Source organism: Amblyomma americanum, chromosome 1, assembly GCF_052857255.1.
Source record: "Amblyomma americanum isolate KBUSLIRL-KWMA chromosome 1, ASM5285725v1, whole genome shotgun sequence".
Classification (NCBI taxonomy): domain Eukaryota; kingdom Metazoa; phylum Arthropoda; class Arachnida; order Ixodida; family Ixodidae; genus Amblyomma; species Amblyomma americanum.
This window is the reverse complement of record NC_135497.1, coordinates 133,767,694-133,793,328: the sequence shown is the minus strand read 5'-3', so window position 1 is coordinate 133,793,328 and position 25,635 is coordinate 133,767,694. Positions and strand designations below refer to the sequence as shown.

General features: G+C 46.3%; 2 protein-coding genes across 5 annotated transcripts in view; one reads left to right on the top strand and one right to left on the bottom strand.

Annotated features, from left to right (window-relative positions):
• Positions 1-25,635, top strand: part of LOC144113746 (cytoplasmic dynein 2 intermediate chain 2-like) — a 114,342-nt gene that overhangs the window by 60,441 nt on the left and 28,266 nt on the right. The window lies entirely within an intron of this gene.
• LOC144113695 (uncharacterized) lies at positions 1,789-11,623 on the bottom strand. Of its 4 annotated transcripts, none has more exons than XM_077646944.1 (4): positions 11,322-11,623; positions 10,174-10,299; positions 6,615-6,774; positions 1,789-1,963 (listed from the first exon to the last, which is right to left on the bottom strand). In XM_077646944.1, exons 2-4 carry the CDS (start codon positions 10,241-10,243, stop codon positions 1,861-1,863), a joined length of 333 nt encoding a protein of 110 aa, XP_077503070.1. In that variant the 5' UTR covers positions 10,244-10,299; positions 11,322-11,623; the 3' UTR covers positions 1,789-1,860. The 4 variants fall into 4 exon arrangements, with proteins under 4 accessions (XP_077503070.1, XP_077503074.1, XP_077503072.1 ...); XM_077646948.1 differs by lacking the exon at positions 11,322-11,623 and adding an exon at positions 11,123-11,256; XM_077646946.1 differs by lacking the exon at positions 11,322-11,623 and adding an exon at positions 10,697-10,997.

Genomic DNA, 25,635 nt, shown 5'->3' with positions numbered 1-25,635 from the left:
TGTAAAAACGTGGCAGGTCTTTACGGCTGTCCAGGTCAAAGCTTTCACCTCAATTCTCATCAAGGCTAGCGTTATTCTTACCAAGCAGCGCAGTTGGGCGGCAAATGTGCATCCGCGAGAAATTCGGTGTGCAGGCTCCGTTTCTACAATAAAATGTCGCTTAGGAGACGCGCTACGCAGGAGGCGATGGGAGGGCAAGAAAAGTTTATTGGGCATTGGTGGTCCTTTCAAAAAAACTATGTCCAGCATGGATGTTAAGTTCACACTGCTCTGTTGGCTCTGGCCGGCACATAACGACAGTCTTGAGGCGTCACGCTTGAGATTATGCCGGAATGAACCCTCTTTCCAGTCCCAGAGCCATTACGAACTCCTCCCACACAGCGCGAGCACATTCCATGGTTCGTTTTTCAATGTTCTCATTTTGGAAAACCTCATTCTCCAGAAGGGCAACCAGCGCCTTGAATTTATCGTCGTCCCGACGATCCGTGCGGCACTCCTGAAGCTGCGTGTTCATACACCGGCACCTCCAGTGTCCGATAACTACGCACGATGCCCGAATCCGCGCTTTCCTATCAAAGAGGTCTTCGTGGCTGTGGCCATCTTCAGGCGCAGTTCTCGCTCGGATTCTGTGCATGAACCTTTCATGCGGTCGGAAAAGTGATCGACGAAGTCCTGGTACATGTCCGCGATCTCTTCCTTGAGCTGAGCAGGGGCTTGGTACCAGTGCGACTTGACGTATTTGTTGAGGCTTGCAAGCTTCTGGCTAAGAATCTGCTGGCTGATGGAGATGCAGGGCTCGATTGCTGTGGCTCCTGGACCGGCACAGCACTGCGTGGACGTTGTGGGTGGATCTGGGGCAGCTCTTGCGAGACGACGTTCGCCGCATACGTCGATGCTCTAGAAGAGGATGCGCGAGGTCTATCCCCCGATGCCAGATACATCGCGAGTTGCGCTTGACCACGTCCTGCACTTACTTTGTCGCTGTTGTATTCTGTTGGAGTTACGCACTGTCTTTTGTGCACTCCTCTTCCTCCGTGAGGAGCGCAACCCGCTCGGAACTCGCGCATTTTTTTCCTATTTTCGTCCACGATGGACGGGAGCTAGTCTAGTATGCTTATACACCAATGGAAAAAAGAATATTGTTGTTTGCCTCATCAAAAAGAATCCTGATCGAATTCTGTGTTGTCGCCTCCCAGTTGAATAAAACCAGCCCGTTTCTGGTGTTTACACCAGACCGGATTTTCAGACACGGGTTCTGGTGTGACCCGGTGTAGTGTTTTCTGGTGTGACCGTGTCTGGTGTTCCGACCAGACCAGTTTTTCAGACACGGGTCTTGATGTGGTGTAGTGTGGTGTGTTTTAGTGTGTTCCGGTCTGGTGTTCTGTGCTGTGACCCGGTCATCTGATACCGGTTCTGGTGTGGTTTCGTTTGGTGTTTCCTGGTGTGGTCGGTGTACCATTTGATTTGGTGTGGTTGGTGTACTGTACAATGTCTTTATAGAGATGCTGTGAGTTTGGACGTACTATCGTGAGCAAAAACCAAAGAGATCCCTGAGCGCATGCCAAATGGTTTAAAACTGCAAGCACTCCTGATGTCGAGACAGGCGCACTAACATCCACCGATCTCGCTGTGCTGGTCTTGACGGCACGAGCATTTTATAAGTGGCACCTGCACACAGGCATAGTTTGGCACACACTCGCAGCGTCATAATTTTTTACGATTGTACGCTGGAGCATGCACATAACCACATCAATTGTGTTCTTGCCGAAGATGAAGAACAAGCATGTATAGAAAGAAAAAATGCTCACATTTGCTCAAAAGCATCCTTAGCTTTATTGGTAGACAAAATTGGCGGTACAGTCAAGCTGAGGCCCCTTGCATCGTAGCATGCATCTTTTCTGAGAAAGTCGAAAATCTTGCATTTCCCTGACAGCAGCTTGACTCCAGCTGTGTAGCCCAATACCTGAAGAACAACAGAACAAAATCACAAATTTGTGTGAAGTACACTATACTAATCACAGCACAAAGGCAACTAGCAAATGTTGCCATTAAATTTAGCTCAGTGGTGCAAACATGTACTACACATTCAATACGACTCGTAAACCAAGTGAGTCTTCTGCTTTATAGTAAATCAATGCTACTCACATGAAGCACCCCACTTGCATTAAGTTGCTTGAAATCAGTTGCTGGATGAGCTAATATTTCATAGTTTCATTCGCACAGTGTGACAATGCATACACGGAAAGACGCCAAAAAACGCTTTGTGGTGCGTCCCCCTTGCCCTTGTTCGTCATCATGCTGTGTGAATGAAAGTGTGAATTATTGCGTTGTGTTTTTTTGCATTCATAGCCAATTGCGCATATTTACACCACAGCTGGGTACGCCCGCTTCATAATCTGAATTCGTACCAAATATTTAGCATTGCATCTGATATTGAGCATGCCAGTCCTTCTAATACAAAATCAAGCTTTCTTAGACAATGAACAGCACTCTAGCATCTCGGTTAATTTCATTCATTACCAGACTCAGCGATTCTAATACTTCGTAACCTAGAGAAATAAATTACCATGGAAATTCTACTGCTGCAGAAAACAAAAAATTAAGAGGGATTAAGTCATTAGAGAAATGATTAGAAGATGCCCATAAAGATGGGCACAAAAATGAGATAAGCTGCAGTTCCAGTAAAAACAAAAGATTTGATGAGAGTGCAATTCAGGGTGACAAAATCCATGTATTGAGACTTTTTATGCCCACAGGGTGCAGAACAGTAAAGCAATGGCTGGCTGCATCTATTTAGAAGACCATTCCTCTTCATTTCTTCCTATTTTGGCAGAAAAGCATAAAAAGCAGACTGTTGAAATTTATTTTAAGCTCAATGCCACATACAAAACGACAAGGCTGGAATGTTAACGATTCGAAAGGAAACTTTTCTCCCACTCAATTTCAATGAAAATTAAACAAGATGCTCTGAACCCTGGCACTTGTAAAACCGCAACAGATGTGCAAAAAAAGCTGCCAGATTATTTTCTTGCTGAATGTGTTGAAACCAAAGCTGCCTGAGCACACATCAGTTTTGTTTAGGTTTTATCTTGCTATACACATCCTGAGCATCTGGTGCAGTTCACTGCATGGTACCTGCAGACATTTGCACACATACAAAACCCACAGTAGATTCTGGGTACTGTGCAATATCCACTATGGTGCCTAGCACTCCCTGTCTTCCAGTGAGATGCATTTCTTTTGGTGCATCCACGCGCTAGGGTTCCAGTTACAAAAAATGTCCTAGTTGATTCCGAGTTAAGTGAATAACATAATTGCGCTTTTAGACTGATGTGGGAGAACACAGGGATGACACAAACACTGGTGTGCAAACTATCAACTGAGGTTTATTGTGGCGTGCGCTCATATATAAGCTTAACATGTCAAAACATAAAAAACGCATTTCAACCAGCAAATTTGCTACAGTATCGTCAAGCATCAGAAAGTCTTTGTCACAGCAGATAGGTTTATGTTTGGTATCTCTTGTCCAAGAACTGCTTTTCCTATTTGGTAAGCAAAACTGAAGGGTCACTAACACACGTCCCTTCTTTTCCTGATTCCAAGCATTAGGCTTCCCACAGCTCCCTTATCTATATATATAAGACAGTTGTCTTATCTTTGGATTTGAGAACTGTAGTCTGTTGCGAGTGGGGTTCGCAGCTATCGCATCTGGCGCAATGTGCCGCCAGGCTTCCAGGTTACTTAATCTGCGAGAAGTTGCGGTTATGCTCTCTGAGTCTCTCATTTAAACATCTGCCCGTCTGGCCCACATATGCTCGGCCGCAAGATAGCAGTATCCTGTAAACCACTCCTTCACAGCACTCAACGAACCTGTTTGTGTGCCTGACGTCACAAGACTTCTCTTCTCCAGGACTGGTTTCTTCATTTACCTTCGCACACATTCCTTTCAGTATTCTTGGTGCGGAAAAAACTACTTGCACTTCATGCCTTCCAGCAACTTTTTTCAAATTGTGAGAAAGTGCATGAATGTACGGTAGGAAAAAATTTGCCGAAAGGCATGAAGTGCAAGTAGTTTTTTCCGCATCAAGAAAACTGAAAGGAATGTGTGCGAAGGTAAATGAAGAAACCAGTCCTGGAGAAGAGAAGTCTTGTGGCGTCAGGCACACAAACAGGTTCGTCGAGTGCTGTGAAGGAGTGGTTTACAAGATACCGCTATCTTGCGGCCGAGCATATGTGGGCCAGACGGGCAGATGTTTAAATGAAAGACTCAGAGAGCATAACCGCAACTGCCGGCAGATTAAGTCACCTGGAAGTCTGGCGGCACATTGCGCCAGATGCGACAGCTGCAAACCCCACTTCCAACAAACTACAGTTCTGCTGAAATCCAGAGATAAGACAACCAGGGAGCTGTGGGAAGCCTAATGCTTGGAATCAGGAAAAGAAGGGACGTGTGTTAGTGACCCTTCAGTTTTGCTTACCAAACACGAAAAGCAGTTCTTGGACAAGAGATACCAAACATAAACCGATCTGCTGGGACAAACTCTTTCTGATGCTTGACGATATGATAGCAAAGTTGCTGGTTCAAATGTGTTTTTCATGTTTTGACATGCTAAGCTTATATATGTGCGCACACCACACTAAACCTCAGTTGATAGTTTGCGCACAAGTGTTTGTGCCGTCCCTGTGTTCTCCCACGTCAGTCTAAAAGTGCAATTATGTTTGACAATGTTAGCTACCAACTAGCCCAATTTGAAACCCTCTAAAGAATAAGCTTAACCAGTTGTTTGGTTCTAAGAAGGCATATCACTTGCAAGAGCCGCTTCTCACAGCAAGGCAGATAGCTTGCAAGAGCTGCTTCTCACAGCAAGGCAGATAGCAATAACGGCTGCAGGACACTGTAGTGCAGCAAGGCTGAATGGTGGGCCAGTTGGTAAGTCATGTCAAAGAATAATTTTTACCAGCCGAAAAAAGACAGACAAGAGGAGAACCTGTACACAGGAACCAGTGTAGGTCTCCTCTTGTCCCTCTTCTTTTTCGGCTGGTAAAAATTGTTCTTCGACTTTAGTGGAGGGCTCCAAAATAACTTAGAACAAGTGGGGTTCTTTAAGCTTTGCTGACATTGTATGGCAGACTGGCGCCTTTTCCAAAGTAGCAATGTTTACTGCCACACAAATACATGTAAGGCCGGCTTTTGCTAATACGGATTCCAATGTTGGGCCAATTGCCTGTACTGCTTTGAATGTGTTTGAACGCATGGTTTGAAGACCATAATTGCGAACTATCTTCCATCAACTATGCCACACTCGATGTGACCGCTTACTGATACTTTAATATCTTGTTTCTTTAAACCTTATTGCTGACCCTTGCATTACTGTCTGTTAATTTGTATCTTGCTTATAAATCCACTCCTGTAACAGTCCCAGTGGGACTAACAGTATGATAAATAAAACAAAAATAGCACAAAATTCGCATGGTCCCTCCCACGAACATGTATGAAACAAAGTATTGCATCTGCTTCGAGCCATCTCTACAAGGCCTCACTGGGCCATCCCTCCTAAGTGTGAAAAAGTGGTTAAGATATTCATAATCAATGCCACAAACTATTTTTACAAAGCATGCAGCAAAACTAGCAAAAGATAGCTCAAGCACACCTATGCAGTGAGTCAAAAGTAGCCAAAAACCTTTTACATGTAAGCTGAAGTAGCCCAAGTTAGAATATGATTTGCAAAACTATATGCATAATAGCTCGACAAGAGAGCAGAGAAGGGAAAAAAGGGGTCATTACGGGATACATGACGGACGCCAACAGTCACTTCCATCATGGCATCTGTCAGCTAGACAATAGGTCGGCTAGCATTCAATTCAAGCTTATTTTGTGCAAAATTTTCAGTGATGGCTACAAGTTATAATATGGAAACTTTCGTCATTAAGCAGAGACAACCAGAGGATTCATGGATGATGGCAAATGTGACAGCACCCACGAAAGCCTACACTGAATCAGCATCACTCAAGCCTCAGCAGTTAAAATCCAAGCTTCAGGGCAATTGACTCCCAAGTACCACCAATCTTCTGTCTCCGTTGCATGATACTAAAGTATTCGTTAAAAGTTGTTCATTATGGGCAATTTCACTGCTCATGCACTGCCACACTGCAGATATAGCCTAGGCCTTTAAGCTTTTATCCTCACATCAGCTAACTGCACCCATCAATTAACCTCCTGTAAATGAACTTTCACATGAAGACAATATCTACAATTATTTGGTCACGTCTTATATGTTTGTCATTATCCTTTGTTTGGTGCTTTTATATTATAAACCACTAACAAACCTGAGTCGTAATTCTCACATACACTGATGGAGTGAGTATATGCCTCTGAGATAAAGCCAGCTAAAGCTGGCAATTACCTCTCAGTGCATCGATTTTTCACTTCAGTCAATGCCTTGCGGAGAGAATTGCGAAACATCACTCCAGCGCAGAAAAACACACGAACAAAGAGAATAGACACCATGGTCACCGGACACATTTTTGTGCACTGGAATGATGTCTCATAATTCTGCCCAGAACCAATTATCCCAGCCCTCTATGCTTAGCCTTGTGGAGAACCTTTTCCTTGCCTTCCACTGTCACCTCCTGAGCACTTGCTACTGGAACTGCATTGTGCAACTGCTTCTGTTGACCAGATGGTAGTGGCAGCCCTCTTGTGAAATACTGCATCCTTTGGGATTCCCTTCTTGGTGCCGTAAACTGCCTTCTCTACCTTGAATTCAGATACACCTACAGGAAAAAGAACACACGTATAAAAATTCTGAGCCATATTCACAGCCAGGAATATGATATTAATTGCATTTGTGCACTTCACAATGACAGTATGCTTTAACACCTGTTGAAGCAAGAAAGTAAGAAATCATTTCGTTTATTACCAATGCAAAACATACACCTTGGTGTTGATGGTGCCATGCAATAGCGGTGAGTTCTGATAGCAGTGTACAAAAGGCAACCGCATGCTTTCCCTTTAAGAATTTGCAACTTTATCTGCAGAATTATTGAAAAACAATTAACTTGATCCTTGGAAATCACAGATTAGTAAGTGGAGAAACAAATACTGAAAATAAAATATTAGGAGTACTGCCAGTGTTTATATCAACACGCAGCGACTGCAAGAGCAATTTTCTAATTACAGTTCTTCACCATACCCTTGTCAAGCAAGGCACTTATGCCGGTTGACCTGCAGTAAAGCTAATATGTCCTCAACATGCTGCTTAGCAAGTTTCTTGTAGTCAAAATTGAACGAAATATTACTTAATATTTTTTGCGCTAGAAGTGCACGAGCTATTGATATAGTCCAAGGCAAACAACTTAGTGCCTCAGAACAGTTTTCAATGAGGAGCCCGCACACGCTGTACTCGCCACTGTTTCCTTATACAAAGCAATACAGGAGTGCATGGCCTATGGTGTTCATACTAAGAAATACAAAATATAAATAGAAACAAAACTGAAGTGCAAAGAAAAATGAGAGAAGTTCTGCTATTACACCTTATGTGACACTAGAGAGTACATGTGCATGAAGAAGTAGTAAAATGGTCATTTTGAAATTTTGCACAATCATCAAATTGTCACGACCAAAGTCAGTATGCCTTTTCTTCACACAAAAGGTTTCCAGCGGCTCCAGCACACATTAGATTCTTTTTAGTACAGTGCCAGAAGACAGAAAGTGACAGAAATTGGTCAAGGACCAAAAAATAGTGATAAGTGTGCATTGTGATTTTTCACTTCCATGCTGCATTACTTAACACAACCTCCCATCTGACCAACATGATTTGCTGCAGGAGCAGAAATCCGGCGTCACATTCCATGAAGGCGCAATTAAAGTGTAGTTCAGCGAGTTTGAATAAGCAAAAACATAATTTGAACCCAATAGCTTAAGGAAATTTACAAGTGGTCCGTAACATTATGCCTTGTAAAAAGACGACTTCAGGTGTCAATGCTTATCAAAGTTGCCTTCTGATCTCAGCTTTGGTGTGCTCATAAAGTGAGGGTGGGGTGCTCAGTTACAATGACCAATTGTCATGGCTGGTACCTTGTGCTACCCCACTTCAATGATGAAGGCTGTGACAAACTATCCTCCAAAATCTGACATCTGGCATAAAGGCTCAAAAACTAAAGCAAATAAAGGGCCACTGAGACCTGAAATTATTCCCTACTTACACAGTTATGCACATCATAAAGAAAGCTGACAAACGGCACGAAGTTATACTGGTATTCTGCCCCAGATGCTCGCTCATTTGAGCCACAGTATCCTAACTAAAGCAACAAAAAAGACATGACTGTTGAAGAAGGCATAATAAGGTCCCGTAAACGCTCATCAGCAATGTGAAAAACAAATTCTAACCCCTCATAATAATACAAGTCAGCCAATGAGGCCACCGTGTCAGTCACTAACTAAGAGACCATATACAAAATATACACTGCAAATGCACAAACTCTAACGGAGAGCAAAGCATGCCCTGCATTTGTGAAACAAATTTGTGTCAATGTAAGATTCTTGGCAAGAGTAGGCATCCCCATTCATGGCATCTGCTAAAAACGAAGAGGGCACCTAAATGATACTGTACAATTTAGAATTCCACCTTTCAGTAAACTATATTTTTTCTAGTACCAGAAGGCAAAAATGAAAGGAAAGCTGCCAGCTGTCATGAGGCATGCCACAAAAAAAAAACAACACTGAAGCGAAGGGGATGCACAAACAAAAAAAGAAGGGATGCACTACGTGATGACACAACACAAAATAACACAGAAAAACAGGGCACACACCGATCAATGAAAAGAGAACAACAGAAAGAAGGCAAGCAGTACTAAACACTGATACCTCTGCAAATTGAGAACAGTGAAATGTGCAACACACCTAAAAAATTAGTTTCAAGGACTATAAACACCTAATTTTGGTCACATATTTTTTTTAATGCTGCATTAGACAAGTATCTTCACTGAACTTGCACAGCGTCAACACCAGGCAAGTGAAATGGCAAAAAAAAAACATCAAAACTCACCAAGATAATAACTGAGGTAATGTTTTATGTTGAAGATTCACCTTTTTTTTCATTTAGCACTTTCAGCTTTTTTGTGCGCAGGCTATAATATAACAGATCCTGAAGTAGCTTGCAGTAGGCGGTGCTTATTTTGTACTCAGATCTAGAGGCAGTAAAAATATTGCAACTACAGTGAGAGGCCGCAGAAAAAAAGCTTACAAGGGAAGCTGTAAAGTGCAATTCATGTTTCATCTTTGAGGCACATTCACAGCTGCACTATATAACACTGTTGATTTTTTTTTTTGCCAAGTGAAATAAGACGCCTTTGCTGGAGCAGCCTCAAAAGAGTGCCATGTGACACCGGCATTATTGCGGAAGAATGACATGGTTATCCTGCTATAATTGTCTATGAGGAGTGCCATGTGACCTGGGTCCTAGAGAAAAAAGGATAAAAGCATTGTCCTCATGCTGTAATACCACCTTAAAATGCTGCCCTGTAGCCCATTACTTCATATTGGTGTTTTTTAAAGCCTGGCTGCATTGAAGGGCTCCTCTAGTAGCTCGAGAACAGGTGGGGAGGGAACTAGAGCGGGAGAGCGAGAAAGTGGCTGAGCTGAGGCTATGCCAGTGTGCTCGTTGCCTTTGAGCTGAGCGGCCAGCTCTGTACTCATGGTATGAGGGTGCGGGTTTCCCTTTTTCTTCCACCCTTTGTGTTGTGCTGTAAACTTTGCATTTTTTTACATCTTGGCTTTAATAAAACGTGTTAATGATTCTTGTAAAAATCACCACGAAATTTTAGAAATGACAGAAGAAATGTTCCAACTACCATTAACAAAAAACGAAAATTGGTTGCTTGCTTCGGATTCATACACTCCCTACATTATAGTACGGGGAGTCTCAAGATTCTTCGTTAGTCTTGGTAGGGGTTCTGAGGCTTGCCGAGGCCCCCCTGAATTTAAGCACTGCTTCATACTGAGCATGAAAGTGGCACTACCTGATGGTGACCTATTGAGAATAGACACACATCTTATTTTGAATAGGGGAATGCCAATACATGCTGTCAACGTTCTGCTACAACGCAGAAATTGCAACACACTGATCTCAACACAGAGGTGAAAAAATGGATCTTAGAAAACTCAATACATACTTGTGCTCTGCAATGTACGCTGAAAGGGGCACAGACAGGAGCCGCCCCCAAATCTGGACAGTCGAGACATCCTCTCCAATGAAGCTCTTTTCAGATTTCTTCACTACTGAACACCAGGCACTTCACCTGCATAACATAATTTCCAGCTGTGTATTTTTGCACCCAGAGTGCCTGGCACTTCCTGGTAATTATTTGTATTGCTGGCATTTCACACAACCACAAGAAAATGTTTAAACAGCCAAACTTTAAATACATAACACCACTTGCTCATACTAGTTTATGATGATAAGCTCTGTACTACACAGGTTATTCAAAAACACTTATTTTTAAACGGCTACGAAGCGCTCTTTTTCTAGGGCTACTTCTTCGTCAAAATCTAGCTATGATTTTTATTCACGACCGCCTGCAACTAAAAGAGCTCTACAGCTGCAGGCAACGTTACCAATGTTACAATGGTTATCGAGCAGCCAGCTTCCTTTTGGGGTATCGCTGCGACGCGTCGCTCAATTAGTCGCTTGCGTGCCTTGACGCGTCACCTCCCTCGCACCCTGAGCTTGACAGCTGGTGTAATCGGCTCGTAGAGGTGTGTTCTAATCTTAAGACGCCACACCATAAAGACGCACATACGCGTAGCGAATAACAACGCGAAACAGACCAAGCGGCGCACGTTATCGGCAGTCCGCAACGGGCCGATAGCGGCGTCAAAAAACACGCATGCAGGCAGCGCATGATCACGTCGCACGTCGAATAATAAATAGGAAGTCGGGCAACCACATTAACGAAATCCCGAAACACAGTCACACAGTTCGCTGCGACAGCGCCTTGCTGGGCGGTATCTAATTCGCACATTTACATTTAGGACTCTACGCGTGCCTGGCATTAAGCAAACGCATCTATGACAGACCACGGCGCTCGCGTAGCAACGCATACACTGTGAACACTGACAGACCAGCATGTTGATGATTCGATGTGGAATACACTTTGCTGCCACGGAAACAACCAGCGAAACAAGCGCAATGCCGAAGAGGAACGAACAGGACAGAGCTGACAGAACCTCGTCCCTTCCGTTTCTTCTCGCCTTTGTGCTCGCTCGTTTAGTTCCGCGGTCGCAAATTGCACGCATTCCTGCGCTACACTATGGGTCTCACCTGGAAACAAACACTCGACGCCTTGCAGTAACCCCTTTCTTCTCTTGTTTTTCGGCTGCCACGGTTGAAGTCGAACGTGTTGTCAAGATGAAACGGCTCCATGCTTCTCGGCATGGTCACTTATTCACAAAGTACGCGAACGGCTGCATTGCTGACACGCGGCGCAAGCTACGATAAGCAGGAAACCCAAACGCAAGTTTGAAACAACGATTTTGAAATCAAACACAAACAGCACACGAACAGCAGCACGGACCGTGGCACGACGCGGCGTAAGGCCCAACCGAATATCGCACAGGTGACAGGAATGCAAGGAGAGAGAGAGAGAGAATAAAGAGGAGTGTTCGCTGTTTCCGGCCACGTGACCTAGCAGCAGCGCGCTGGATTTGAACGGCGTTGGGAGGCACGCTAGGCGCTGGCGCGGGGCTATTAGCGCTGCGCGTGTCATGGCAAATAATTACTGCGAACTGTTACAAAATTGTAGTTAGACTAAGGCGCTTCGCGCCTCCGTGTTTTAGAATGACCATAATCAGCCCCTCAAAGGCACTCGATGTTGCATTGGCGCGTCATATTCAATCTTCAGATATTTCCTGACGCCGTGCAATTCACCGTGATATTCGACATATAATTATTTCTATATAATTAAATTATTATTTAATGGTGTGAAGTAATTGCTTGCATATCTATTGTACAATTATGCTGAGCTGCTCATGATACAAACAGAGCCAATAAATTCGCTTCTGTAGGCAGTGTTACATACTCAAGAAACACCATCTCTCTGATGTGCACGGTACCAACACCAGCGCTCTGGTGTGCACACTAGACCACACCGACCCACCCTGGTGTGCACATCAAAACACACTAACACACTAGGATGTGTACACCAGCACACACCAAACCACCCTGGTGTGCTCATCAAAACACACTAACACACTAGGATGTGCACATTAGCGCACACCAAACCAGTCTGGTGTAAACAGTAGAACACAATAAAACTGTCTGGTGTTCACGCCAGAAAACACCAGACCACACCAAAACATCCTGGTGTATTTTTCAACTGGGAAGCTTCTGCGTTAGCTCTCGCACTTGGCGCAGAGGAAGCAGCACGTGGCACTTCGGCTCAAGAAATTCACTGAATGATTACTGCATGTTTTTTAAGAACCTCAGTATAAAGAGAGTGGAAATTAGAAGACAGTCGTTGATAGCCTAAAAAAGTATGACATTTTTACATGATTATTGGGTACGAACAAGTTATCTGCACTTGTATCGATCATGAGACTTTTTTTACTTGACCAGTACACAGACGAAAACGAAGTCCTTAGAATATCCCTGTGTTTCGAGCTGATCGCACGAAGATCTGGCCTGGCGGCTTCCCCACTGTGCCCTTTTTGTGCCGAACCTGAGACAATAGATCATTTCCTGCTGTTCTGCCGCCGCTTCTCTCATTTGAGGAAGCGTCTTTTGCAAATTCCATTTCATCAACTGGTCTTGCCTGTGTCCTCCGCGGTTTTTCTTTCCATTGGCGCTTCTTTGCTTGGACGAAGCGACAGGAGTGTGCGCTCTGCTGTGCAAAATTTTCTTCAAGAAACGAAGCGCCTCCCATTCTAATTTCTTCTTCCCGCTCTCAGACAGTACGACATTGAAACATTACAGGCATTGTATACTATTATGCACATTAAGCCATTGTCCCGTCTTCGATCTCCTAGTTAACAGGACCCCTGTCCTTCCGTCTTCCAATCTATCAGGCTACATCCTATTACCACTCCTTTTCCTGTCAAAACTTTCCTGTATCCAGCAATTAACCGCCTGTGTCTTGGCCACTCCCCCGTAGTGGGTATGTTCCAGCAACGTCTGAGGCCTTCCTTCCTTCCTTGATCGCCCGTGAGTGGAGGGTGGGGGGGGGGGTGTTAACATTGATTTCATCAAAATTATTTCACCGCTCGAATGTGCCACAAAAAATTGCGCCTGGATTGCTAGATCCTTGCAGTTGATATCGTTGTACCTAAGTGGGGCGCTCTAACAGCTGCGAATATTTACTCCCCTGCTGGCGTCCGTAGGACGGATTGCTCGGTTGCTTCATTGCGCAGTAACTCCAACGTGGTTTTTTCGGGAGACTCCAATTGACATCATGCTATATGGGGTTTCCGCACAGATGTCAGTGCGCAGGTACTTTGGTCTTCGATACCCGAAAATGATGTGCGTTGTTACAACAGCCGTGCTATAACTTTTATGCGGGCTCACTCGCTTTCAGCGATTGATTTGACTTTCGCTGTTAATGGGGTTGGGATATCTTCGGGGTCGCCAGTTGACAGTGGTACGTAGAGTGATCACTGCCCGATAACTTTCATTGTAGTGTGCAGTCCCCTTAGGTTGACTGGTTCCACTGAAAAATTCGTAAACATTGTAAAATTTAAGAAATTTCTACCTCAGGCGCTTTCCTCTCCTGATCCCTCGGTTATCTCGGATCACCCCACCATGTTGATGTTGATGTTTTTTTTTTGGGGGGGGGCGCCTTCTGCGATGCAGATAGTTGCATGTGATAAGGCCTCGCGAGCGCCGGTATCATATCACGACATGTGATAGGTTGTAGTACGTACAGTTGTGGCCATGCGAGCTTCAGAAAGGATGCGCGGGGAATATGTTTTACATTCGCTCGTTCAGCTTTCCTGTGACTCTCAGTATGCCTTCTACTTCGTGCCGGCCACCTCTGTGTGTTCCAAGGCGCAGATTTCACTTGGCGATTTAAATCGCATTTCCTGTTAACATTTCACCGATGGTGGTTAATTATCTTTTTTTTTTCTCCCCTGTGCCTGTCTAGATTGTGTGGAGCTATGAGGGCTACTTGAATAGTGCCCCTTCAGAGAGAATCGAGCACACATGACGGGTCGGCATACTTAATTTTGATTTAAAAGATTCCCATGTAGCTGCTCGTAGGCCCGTGAAAAATGTCCTATGGAAAAACTTTGGAGAGTTCGCGGGCCCCGATGCCCCATTTGGTGACGACTGCTCCAAACGAGAGGAGACCAAATCTCAGGCGTGCCGCCGAAGCTTCCCAGCTCTTTTCAAAGAGCAACCAGCTGCCCAACGTGCTGCTGCTCAAAGAGGACGTAAGTGGGACGAGAACCGAAGGCCAGGAAGCCCCGTGATAACAGAGTGTGTGTTTGGTGCGGTCTGTGCTCGCGAGATGCAAGAAGCGGGTTTCGGTCGCGGCGGCCGGGAACCATGCATTTATTGTTGTCGCTCCTTGGGATAGTGTAAAGGTAGAAATGTTTGATCGTAGCCCACACGATGTAACATGTACCTTAACAGTGGCCGGAGCAGTGGGCCCTTCTTAGGATCTTTCCTGGTATTCTTCCCCTCAATTCGTGTCGTCCTAGACGGATCGGACTTCCAATGCCTGAGCTACCTTTTTTTTCTATCAGATAGCGTGCAGCTTCCAATAGCCTTTCAAGTTGAGCCAAGAAACATTCATTTGCTGAGTGCGCTATACAAAATTCTTAAAGAATTCAAAGGTGACTGGGCGACCACTGTTGTGACGCTACTCGAGGCAAGCAGAGCCTTGAGAAACTATGGTCTGTACCTAAAAAGAACGCAAACCTACTGGAACCTTAAGCCTATATATTGAACCTGCAATTCTCAGCGTTATATAATTTATACTCCATTAAAATCTTACATTCCGACTACATCAGTCAAGTGCACTCATTTTGCAGCAGATGTAGCACTCATCGAAGGTTTGGAGCATTTTAAAATGTTAGCTTTCTTCTTTTCTTGCTCATGACTTGTGCTCCTTTCAGTTTTTAGCCCCGCACGAGCACCCTCCTTAAATTCTTGTTGTTTGTTTGGTTTTTATTTTATTTTCCTCCCAGTTCTGCTTCGGAGATATACAATTATGCAATCTGTGAATTTAATACAGTGAGCCAAATATCCTGCTACAATGCGTGGCTGCATTCCCACTTCATCTCTTCTGTATACTCTACTTGTTCCACTCTCCTAATTAATGCCTGCTGGGCCATGAGGATATTTGAAATAAATAAATAAATTAATTAAATAAACGTCAAGCCAAGACCACAGGCACCGTCTCTAAATATACTAGAAAACGTCTGTCGCATTCCCTAAAGTTTCAGCTCAATAAAAGAAGCTAAGTAACCGCCCACATACTTAAAAAAGCGAATGTAGATAAGGTGAAAAAAAAAGCGTTTTTAGAACACCGGCGGAACACCTGGTTCTTTTGGCGCAGAAATGATTTCCCACTGATTGCATTCTAGACTGGTCACGTATCATCCTTCATCGCCTACAGAATTTTCCTCTTCTTGCAAGCTCTCATGGGTTTTTCGTAAAACTGATCCTCCTTGCTATATGCGACCACCTATGCAGGACGCTGTTGTAAAAACATGGCAGCTCTTTAGGATTTCCCAGGTGAAAGCTTTGACCTCATTTCTCACCAAGGCTAGCGTTATTCTTACCATGCAGCGCAGTCGGGCGGCAAATGTGCATCCGCGAGAAATTCGGTGTGCAGGCTCCATTTCTACAATGAAATGCCGCTTAGGAGACGCGGTACGCAGGAGGCGATGGGAGGGCAAGAAAACTTTATTGGTCATTGCTGGTCCTTTCGACAAAACTATGTCCAGCACAGATGTTAAGTTCACACTCCTCTGTTGGCTCTGGCCGGCACATAGCGACAGTCGTGAGGCGTCACGCTTGAGGTTATGCCGGAATAAACTCTCTTTCCAGTCCCAGATGCATGGCGAACTCCTCCCACACAGCACGAGCACATTCCATGGTTCGTTTTTCGAAGTTCTCCACATTTTGGAAAACCTCACTCTCCAGAAGGGCAACCAGCGCCTTGAATTGGTCGTCGTCCCGGCGATCCGTGCTGCACTGCTGAAGCTGCGTGTTCATATGGCGGCACCCCCAGCGTCCAAAATCTATGCACGCTGACCCAATCCGCGCTTTCATTTCTGTGAAGAGGTCTTCACGGGCTGTGGCCATCTCCCGAAGCAGTTGCTCTCGCTCGGATTCTGTGCCTGTCGCTTCCATGCGGTATGAGAAGTGATCGATGAAGTCCTGGTACATGTCTTTAATTTCTCTCTTGAGCTGAGCAAGGGCCCGGTACCAGTGCCACTGGACATATTTGGTAAGGCGTGCAAGCTTCCGCCTAAGAATCTTGTGGCTGATGGAGATGAAGGGCTCGATTCGCTGTGGCTCCGGGACCGGCACAGCACTACGTGAACGTTGTGGTTGAGTCGGGGGCAAATCTCGATCGACGACGTTCGCCGCAGACGTCGATGCTCTAGAAGAGGCTGCGTGAGGTCCATCCCCCGGTGCCAGATACATCGGTAGGTGCGCTTGACCGCGTCCTGCACTTACTTGGTCGTTGTTGGGCTCTGTTGTAGTTACGTACTGTCTTGTGTGCACTCCTCTTCCTCCGTGAGGCGCGCAGCCCGCTCGAAGGTCCTCCCTTGTTTGCCTACTCTCTTCCATGGTGAAATATAAGCCGGGTACTGGGGCCTTCCTGTTGTAGCCTACGGGAGCTAGTCGAGCACGCACGCGACAACACGAAAAAGAATCCTGATCCAATTCTTCGTCGTTGTCTTCTGCTTTATCTCTCACACGTGGCGCAGATCCAGTAGCACGTGTCATTTTGGCTCAAGAAATTCATTAAATGATTACTGCACGTTTTTAAGAACGACAGTATAAAAGCGCTGAAAAACATATACATTAGAAGACTGTCTTTGTTAGAAGAAAAATGTATGACATTTTACATAATTATGGGGTCCGAACAAGTTATCGACACTTACATCGATGACACTTTTTCTTTTTACTTGAGCAATACGCAGAAGAAAACGAAGTCGGTAAAATAAATGACGCCTGTTTACTAAGGTAAAGAAGAAGAAGAATGACGCCTGCAATACATCTTTTGAATCGTTCCCTTAAAGGGACATTGAGGAGAAATTCAAGTGTGCTTGTATCGTTAGAATACCAGCTCCTGATTACAAAAACGCCACTCTTACTGAAAACGAAGCTCTTGTAAGGTAGAAAATAGCAAGAACCAAAATACAGGTATTGCCACCGCAGGAAAATCTCGCAAGTACAATCGTGATGACGTCATAAGACAAGAGGCGCCAACTTGGAGAAATTTCCTTCCTCCATGAAAGCACGAATCTCTGAGGCTGACAAAGGAAAGTTGCGTGGTTCAGTATTGAAGTAAGTTTTGTTTTGAAACCGATAGTGCACTTTTATAACACAAAGAAGACAGACAAAGAACAACCCGAATGTTGGAAGGAAAGAAAACTGTAGCTTGGTGGCGCCACAGGCGGCCAGGAGAGTTTCGGTTTTTTATGGCGCTTCGCGTCTATGAGCTTTGTGTGCGCCGTGGTTTTGTTTTTGACGCGCGTCGATTTACAAGCGCCGAAAAGCAGAGGAACTGCAAGTGCCGCTTCAAGTGCTAGTTAACCTTTGAAGGAGTCTGCTAAGGCTGGTCAGATCATCGCCACGGTCGACGAAAAACTATGATGGCACGATGGTCGGTGATAGTACAAGACAGTTAGCTGTATAAAGAGCACTTGTGTCTTCGTACGCTTGCCCGGCGAAACGTTCCCGGCTGTGCCAGTGAACTTCGAACTGCTTAACGGAAATCGTTTCTAAGGGACGGGAGGCAAGATACAAGGCAGTTAAGAAAAAAATGCTGATGGCCTAGCTCTGTTACGTCAGGATATACGTAGCGAAAGCGCGGAGAATTCTGCATCGGAAGAGTGCATTCACTAGAGGCGCCTTTATTCTTTGGTAAAAATTCGGCCGTCGTGGTGAAGTGGTAGCGTCTCCGCCTCAAACGCCAAGGGCCCTGGCTCGATTCTCGGCACAGGTTTCCTTTTTTTATTCAGTGAGTGTGCAGGGGGTTTCAGTGGCAAAAATGCCGCCACCAAATACGTTGGTTAGCGGCTAAGCGCACGCTCTGTTATGGCGCGTTTGTACTCGGGCGTAACGCGCGCGCGCGCTGCACAGCAACGTCACGTCGGCCAAAGCGAGGCCCTCTATACTCTTACGGCGCTTGATCGCCGACGCGTTCTGCGCTTCGGCGCACTCTGACAGCACTGGCTGAGACTGAAGTGCGGTTCACATGCAAGCGAACTGGCGAACAGCGGCGCGGCGCTGCGAAGCGGTTCGCGAGCTTTCGTTTCACATGCATCGCCGCTGCGCGTTTCCCACCGCTGCGAAAACCAATGTTGCTGGCAAAAGATATGCGCTTCCAAGCGGTTTTGGTGGCCTGCAAACACGAAAAAGCGTAAGATATCAGAATTATTTTGTCATTCTTTTCACAGTTTATTTAATTAAATATAATTCTTGCGCTTTAAGCATTAAACAGCACTTCATACAATTTATTTTTTACACAAAAGTTTGTACGTGCGGCGTACAAACTCGCGTGGCAACGCCGGGCCGTCATTGGTTGAGATGCGGTGCTGCCGCGTCCCCAAATCGAAAATTTCCAATTTGCCCGAACCTCACCGCTCCAGCCGCTGGAGCTACCTCCGCCGCCTGAGATAGGGTGTATTCGCCGCGGCGGCGGAATTCGCGAGCGGTTCGCTTGCATGTGAAACAGGCTTTACAGCATGTCTCTATTTCGCGCCGAGTGCGCCAGCCGCCGCCGGCCTGGCCACACCGGTTCGGCTGCAAGGCGAAGTGCGCGTTGTGACGTCATGTGCCTCCTCGGAGCACTGCCACGGCGAAATCGCAAGATCGCGGCCTGCAAAGCTTTCGCGTTAAAAGAGATCTGGAACCTGTAGAGACCGTGGCCCCGCTCTCCCCCAACTCGTTTGTTTGCGGCTCCATTCAATAGCTTTGGCAGTTGGGCGGAGCTGTTCTCTTCGAGCTATCGGCTAATTTAATCCATTCACAGTACACAGCTGAAGGTACATGCAAGTGGGCGAGAGAACCCGATCCAGTGAACTCCGTACCTCCGGAAACGCCTGGAACTCGTTGAAACCTCGTGCATCGGTTTTACTTTCAAGCGGCCAACTTTAAACGCGAGCGCTCTTGAGCACCCATCAGTTTTTGTGGCAGAAAAATATAAATATATAACCTGGCCCTTGCAACCGTGAGAAACCTCCTCGACGCCGCCTACTGCACCGTGCAACAGCGCCTTTCAAGGAATCACAATCCATTGCCCCAAAGCCTTGGCCAGCCTCCTCCGAGGCGCGCGATATGCCGACCTTGTCCTCGCCCCTCGCGACTCCCCGCACTGGGGTTAAGATATTTAGTTAGCAACGGCTGCTCACTGAGGAAGGGGGAAACGACCCGCCGGCGCCTAACCTAACCGTGCTCCCTCAAAAGCATCGCACGCTCTGTGGGGCTGAGGTCGCTGATATGCAGTCCGGAGTTTTTGCGAGAACTTCGTTGGCGGGTTCGGGAACGGGACCCATCGTAACGCTGCAGAGACGCCGGTGCAAACGTAAACGAAGCGACGGTAGCGACTCTGGCAGCTAGGGATGCCTTCAACGTCGGCTGCTGCTAGACCGCACCGCTAGCCGCCATAAATCACGGAATCTGCGTTTACGTCACGGTTCACGTCACTCCGTCCTGTGACGTCATAAGAGTGTGCCAACTTTGAATCGGAGGGCGGGTAACCTTCTTCAACTTCGAATCTAAATTTCATTGAAATACATGCATATTTCGCTCCCGCACAAGCGGCAACAAAGCCATGAAATGCCGCACTATCAGATTTTGCTAACAAAAAAAAATTGATTGAGTTCTCCTCACTGTCCTTTTAAGTTTTTCTAGGGAACTTTAAGTTTAAGACGCCGAGTTGTGCGGACGTGTTTCACGTGGGCTCCCGCTTCACAGCCAATTTTTGGCGGTGTTACTGCATCCTCGGACCTGCCGTTGTTGGGAAAGTCTTCGGAGTGCTGCCCCGCACCCGCGGACACCAATTTTGGCAACTCGACGTCCTCTTAATTCTTCCTTCTGTGGCCAGTGTTCCTTGTGGGTATGTGCGAATCACCAAGGGCACAACAACGACGAATTATTCGGCACATGTTTAGCAGGCGGCGTCTCTGTCGACGATCCTGGCATGTCCAAGGAGGTGGTAGGTCCTGACCCTTCCCTCTTATCATTGCTATGCTTCCGAGCATGTGCTGCTTTCATGTGGCGACCATGCTCGTTTTGACTGAGAATCGTTCCGCCTCAAGTACGGCTTGAATCTGCCGTTGTCAAAGTTCTCAAGCTGGCGAGCAAGCACAACATCGGCTACTGACTGTGGCTATGCCCAATGGTCTCGTTCCTATATGCATCCACCAGGGTGCGGTTGTAAAAACGTGGCAGGTCTTTACGGCTGTCCAGGTGAAAGCTTTGACCTCATTTCTCATCAAGGCTAGGGTTATTCTTACCAAGCAGCGCAGTTGGGCGGCAAATGTGCATCCGCGAGAAATTCGGTGTGCAGGCTCCGTTTCTACAATAAAATGTCGCTTAGGAGACGCGCTACGCAGGAGGCGATGGGAGGGCAAGAAAACTTTATTGGGCATTGGTGGTCCTTTCGACAAAACTATGTTCAGCACGGATGTTAAGTTCACACTGCTCTGTTGGCTCTGGCCGTCACATAGCGACAGTCTTGAGGCGTCACGCTTGAGGTTATGCCGGAATAAACTCTCTTTCCAGTCCCAGATCCATTATGAACTCCTCCCACACAGCGCGAGCACATTCCATGGTTCGTTTTGCAAAGTTCTCCTCATTTTGGAAACCCTCATTCTCCAGAAGGGCAACCAGCGCCTTGAATTTATCGTCGTCCCGACCATCCGTGCGGCACTCCTGAAGCTGCGTGTTCATACACCGGCACCTCCAGTGTCCGATAACTACGCACGATGCCCGAATCCGCGCTTTCCTATCAGACAAGAGGTCTTTGTGGGCTGTGGCCATCTTCAGGCGCAGTTCTCGCTCGGATTCTGTGCGTGAACCTTTCATGCGGTCGGAAAAGTGATCGACGAAGTCCTGGTACATGTCCGCGATCTCTCCCTTGAGCTGAGCAGGGGCTTGGTACCAGTTCGATTTGACGTATTTGTTAAGGCTTGCAAGCTTCTGGCTAAGAATCTGCTGGCTGATGGAGATGCAGGGCTCGATTCGCTGTGGCTCCTGGACCGGCGCAACACTGTGTGGACGTTGTGGGTGGATCGGGGGCAGCTCTTGCGCGACGACGTTCGCCGCATACGTCGATGCTCTAGAAGAGGATGCGCGAGGTCTATCCCCCGATGCCAGATACATCGCGAGTTGCGCTTGACCACGTCCTGCACTTACTTTGTCACTGTTGTGCTCTGTTGGAGTTACGCACTGTCTTTCGTGCACTCCTCTTTCTCCGTGAGGCGCGCAACCCGCTCGGAACTCGCGCATTGTTTTCCTATTTTCGTCCACGGTGCACGGGAGCTAGTCTAGCACGCGTATACGCCAATGGAAAAAAGAATATTGTTGTTTGCCTCATCAAAAAGAATCCTGATCGAATTCTGTGTTGTCGCCTTCTGCGTTAGCTCTCGCACGTGGCGCAGATGAAGCAGCACGCGGCACTTCGGCTCAAGAAATTCATTGAATGATTACTGCATGTCTTTTAAGAACCTTAGTTAAAGAGTGTGGAAATTAGAAGGCAGTCGTTGATAGCCTAAAAAAGTATGACATTTTTACATGATTATTGGGTCCGAACAAGTTATCTGCACTTGTATCGATTATGACACTTTCTTTACTTGACCAGTACACAGACGAAAACGAAGTCCGTAGAATATCCCTGTGTTCAAAACACTCATCCCTTTTCTGTTCATGACGAAAAATTCACCGGTGTTGTGCTCCCACGTGCTTTTCCTTTTTGTTGACTGCGTTCAGGTGAATAGCCACCCGATTCTTGGCCGATCCCCCAGTGTGGGTATGTGCCATCTTTTGATAGGCTAACAACAGCAACAACGTTTCGAGCTTTTCGCACGATGATCTGGCCTGGCGGCTTCCCCACTGTGCCCTTTTTGTTCCGAACCTTAGACAATATATCACCTCCTGCTGTTCTGCCGCCGCTTCTCTCATTTGAGGAAGCGTCTTTTGCAAATTCCATTTCATCAACTGGACTTGCCTGTGTCTTCCGCGGTTTTTCTTTCCATTGGCGCTTCTTTGCTTGGACGAAGCGACAGGAGTGTGCGCTCTGCTGTGCAAAATTTTCTTCAAGAAACGCAGCGCCTCCCATTCTAATTTCTTCTTCCCGCTCTCAGTCAGGACGACATTGAACATTAGAGGCATTGTATACTATTATGCACATTAAGCCATTGTCCCGTCTTCGATCTCCAAGTTAACAGGACCCCTGTCCTTCCGTCTTCCAATCTATCAGGCTACATCCTATTACCACTCCTTTTCCTGTCAAAGCTTTCCTGTATCCAGCAATTAACCGCCTGTGTCTTGGCCACTCCCCCGTAGTGGGTATGTGCCAGCAACATCTGAGGCCTTCCTTCCTTCCTTGATCTCCCGTGAGTGGAGGGTGGGGGGGTGTTAACATTGATTTCATCAAAATTATTTCACCGCTCGAATGTGCCACAAAAAATTGCGCCTGGATTGCTAGATCCTTGCAGTTGATATCGTTGTACCTAAGGGGGGCGCTCTAACAGCTGCGAATATTTACTCCCCTGCTGGCGTCCGTAGGACGGATTGCTCGGTTGCTTCATTGCGCAGTAACTCCAACGTGGTTTTTTCGGGAGACTCCAATTGACATCATGCTATATGGGGTTTCCGCACAGATGTCAGTGCGCAGGTACTTTGGTCTTCGATACCCGAAAATGATGTGCGTTGTTACAACAGCCGTGCTATAACTTTTATGCGGGCTCACTCGCGTTCAGCGATGGATTTCACTTTCGCTGTTAATGGGGTTAGGATATCTTCGGGGTCGCCAGTTGACAGTGGTACGTAGAGTGATCACTGCCCGACAACTTTCATTGTAGTCTGCAGTCCCCTTAGGTTGACTGGTTGCGCTGAAAAATTCGTACACATTGTACAATTTAAGAAATTGCTAGCTCAGGCGCTTTCCTCTCCTGACCCCTCGGTTATCTCGGATCACCCCACCATGTTGATGTTGATGTATTTTTTTTGGGGTGGGGCGCCTTCTGCGATGCAGATAGTTGCATGTGATAAGGCCTCGCGAGCGCCGGTATCATATCACGACATGTGATCGGTTGTAGTACGTACAGTTGTGGCCATGCGATCTTCAGAAAGAATGCGCGGGGAATATGTTTTACATTCGCTTGTTCAGCTTTTCTGTGACTATCAGTATGCCTTCTACTTCGTGCCGGCCACCTCTGTGTGTTCCAAGGCGCAGATTTCACTTGGCGATTTAAATTGCATTTCCTGTTAACATTTCACCGATGGTGGTTAATTATCTTTTTTTTTCTCCCCTGTACCTGTCTAGATTGTGTGGAGCTGTGAGGGCAACTTGAATAGAGCCCCTTCAGAGAGAATCGAGCACACATGACAAGTCGGCATACTTAATTTTGATTTAAAAGATTCCCATGTAGCTGCTCGTAGGCCCGTGAAAAATGTCCTATGGAAAACCTTTGGAGAGTTCGCGGGCCCCGATGCCCCATTTGGTGACGACTGCTTCAAAGGAGAGGAAACCAAATCTCAGGCGTGCCGCCGAAGCTTTCCAGCTCTTTTCAAAGAGCAAGCAGCTGCCCAACGTGCTGCTGCTCAAAGAGGACGTAAGTGGGACGAGAACCGAAGGCCAGGAAGCCCCGTGATAACAGAGTGTGTGTTTGGTGCGGTCTGTGCTCGCGAGATGCAAGAAGCGGGGTTCGGTCGCGGCGGCCGGGAACCATGCATTTATTGTTGTCGCTCCTTGGGATAGTGTAAAGGTAGAATTGTTTGATCGTAGCCCACACGATGTAACATGTACCTTAATAGTGGGCGGAACAGTGGGCCCTTCTTAGGATCTTTACTGGTTTTCTTCCCCTCAATTCGTGTCGTCCTAGACTGGTCGGACTTCCAATACCTGAGCTACTTTTTTTTCTGTCAGATAGCGTGCAGCTTCCAATAGCCTTTCAAATTCAGCCAAGAAACATTCATTTGCTGAGTGCGCTATACAAAATTCTTCAAGAATTCAAAGGTGACAGGGCGACCACTGTTGTGACGCTACTCGAGGCAAACAGAGCCTTGAGAAACTATGGTCTGTACCTAAAAAGAACGCAAACCTACTTGAACCTTAAGCCTATATATTGGACCTCCAATTATCAGCGTTATTGAATTTATACTCCATTAAAATCTTACATCCCGACTACATCAGTCAAGTGGAATCATTTTGCAGCAGATGTAGCACTCATAGATGATTTGGAGCATATTAAAAGGTTAGCTTTCTTCCTTTCTTGCTCATGACTTGTGCTCCTTTCAATTTTTAGCGCCGCACGAGCACCCTCTTTAAACTTCTTGTTGCTTGTTTGCTTTTTATTTAATTTTCTTCTCAGTTCTGCCACGGAGATATACAATTATGCAATCTGTGGTTTTTAATACAGTGAGCCAAATATCCTGCTACAATGCGCGGCTGCATTCCCACTTCATCTCTTCAGTATACTCTACTTGTTCCACTCTCCTCATTAATGCCCGCTGGGCCATGAGGATATTTGAAATAAATAAATTGATTAAATAAACGTGAAATCAAGACCACAGGCACCGTCTCTAAGTAGCTAGAAAACGTCTGTCGCATTCCCTGAAGTTTCAGCTCAATAAAAAAAGCTAAGTAACTGCCCACATGCTTAAAAAAGCGAATGTAGATAAGATGAAAAAAAAAAGCGTTTCTAGAACACCGGCGGAACACCTGTTGCTTTTGGCGCAGAAATGATTTCACACTGATTGCGCCCTAGACTGGTCACGTATCATCCTCCATCGTCTACAGCATTTTCCTCTTCTTGCAAGCTCTCATGGGTTTTTCGTAAAACTGATCCTCCTTGCTATATGCGACCACCTATGCGGGACGCTGTTGTAAAAACATGGCAGCTCTTTAGGATTGCCCAGGTGAAAGCTTTGACCTCATTTCTCACCAAGGCTAGCGTTATTATTACCATGCAGCGCAGTCGGGTGGTAAATGTGCATCCGCGAAAAATTCGGTGTGCAGGCTCCGTTTCTACAATGAAATGCCGCTTAGGAGACGCGGTACGCAGGAGGCGATGGGAGGGCAAGAAAACTTTATTGGCCATTGCTGGTCCTTTCGACAAAACTATGTCCAGCACGGATGTTAAGTTCACACTGCTCTGTTGGCTCTGGCCGTCACATAGCGACAGTCGTGAGGCGTCACGCTTGAGGTTATGCCGGAATAAACTCTCTT

What these genes read in the sequence shown, in the direction of transcription:
- LOC144113695 (XM_077646944.1), bottom strand. Translation starts at nt 10,243, where the DNA reads ATGTCTCGACTGTCCAGATTTGGGGGCGGCTCCTGTCTGTGCCCCTTT. An exon ending in GCGTACATTGCAGAGCACAA is followed by an intron (nt 6,775 to 10,173) that starts GTATGTATTGAG and finishes TTTTTCCTGTAG; the next exon opens with GTGTATCTGAATTCAAGGTA. An exon ending in TCAGGAGGTGACAGTGGAAG is followed by an intron (nt 1,964 to 6,614) that starts GCAAGGAAAAGG and finishes GTTGTTCTTCAG; the next exon opens with GTATTGGGCTACACAGCTGG.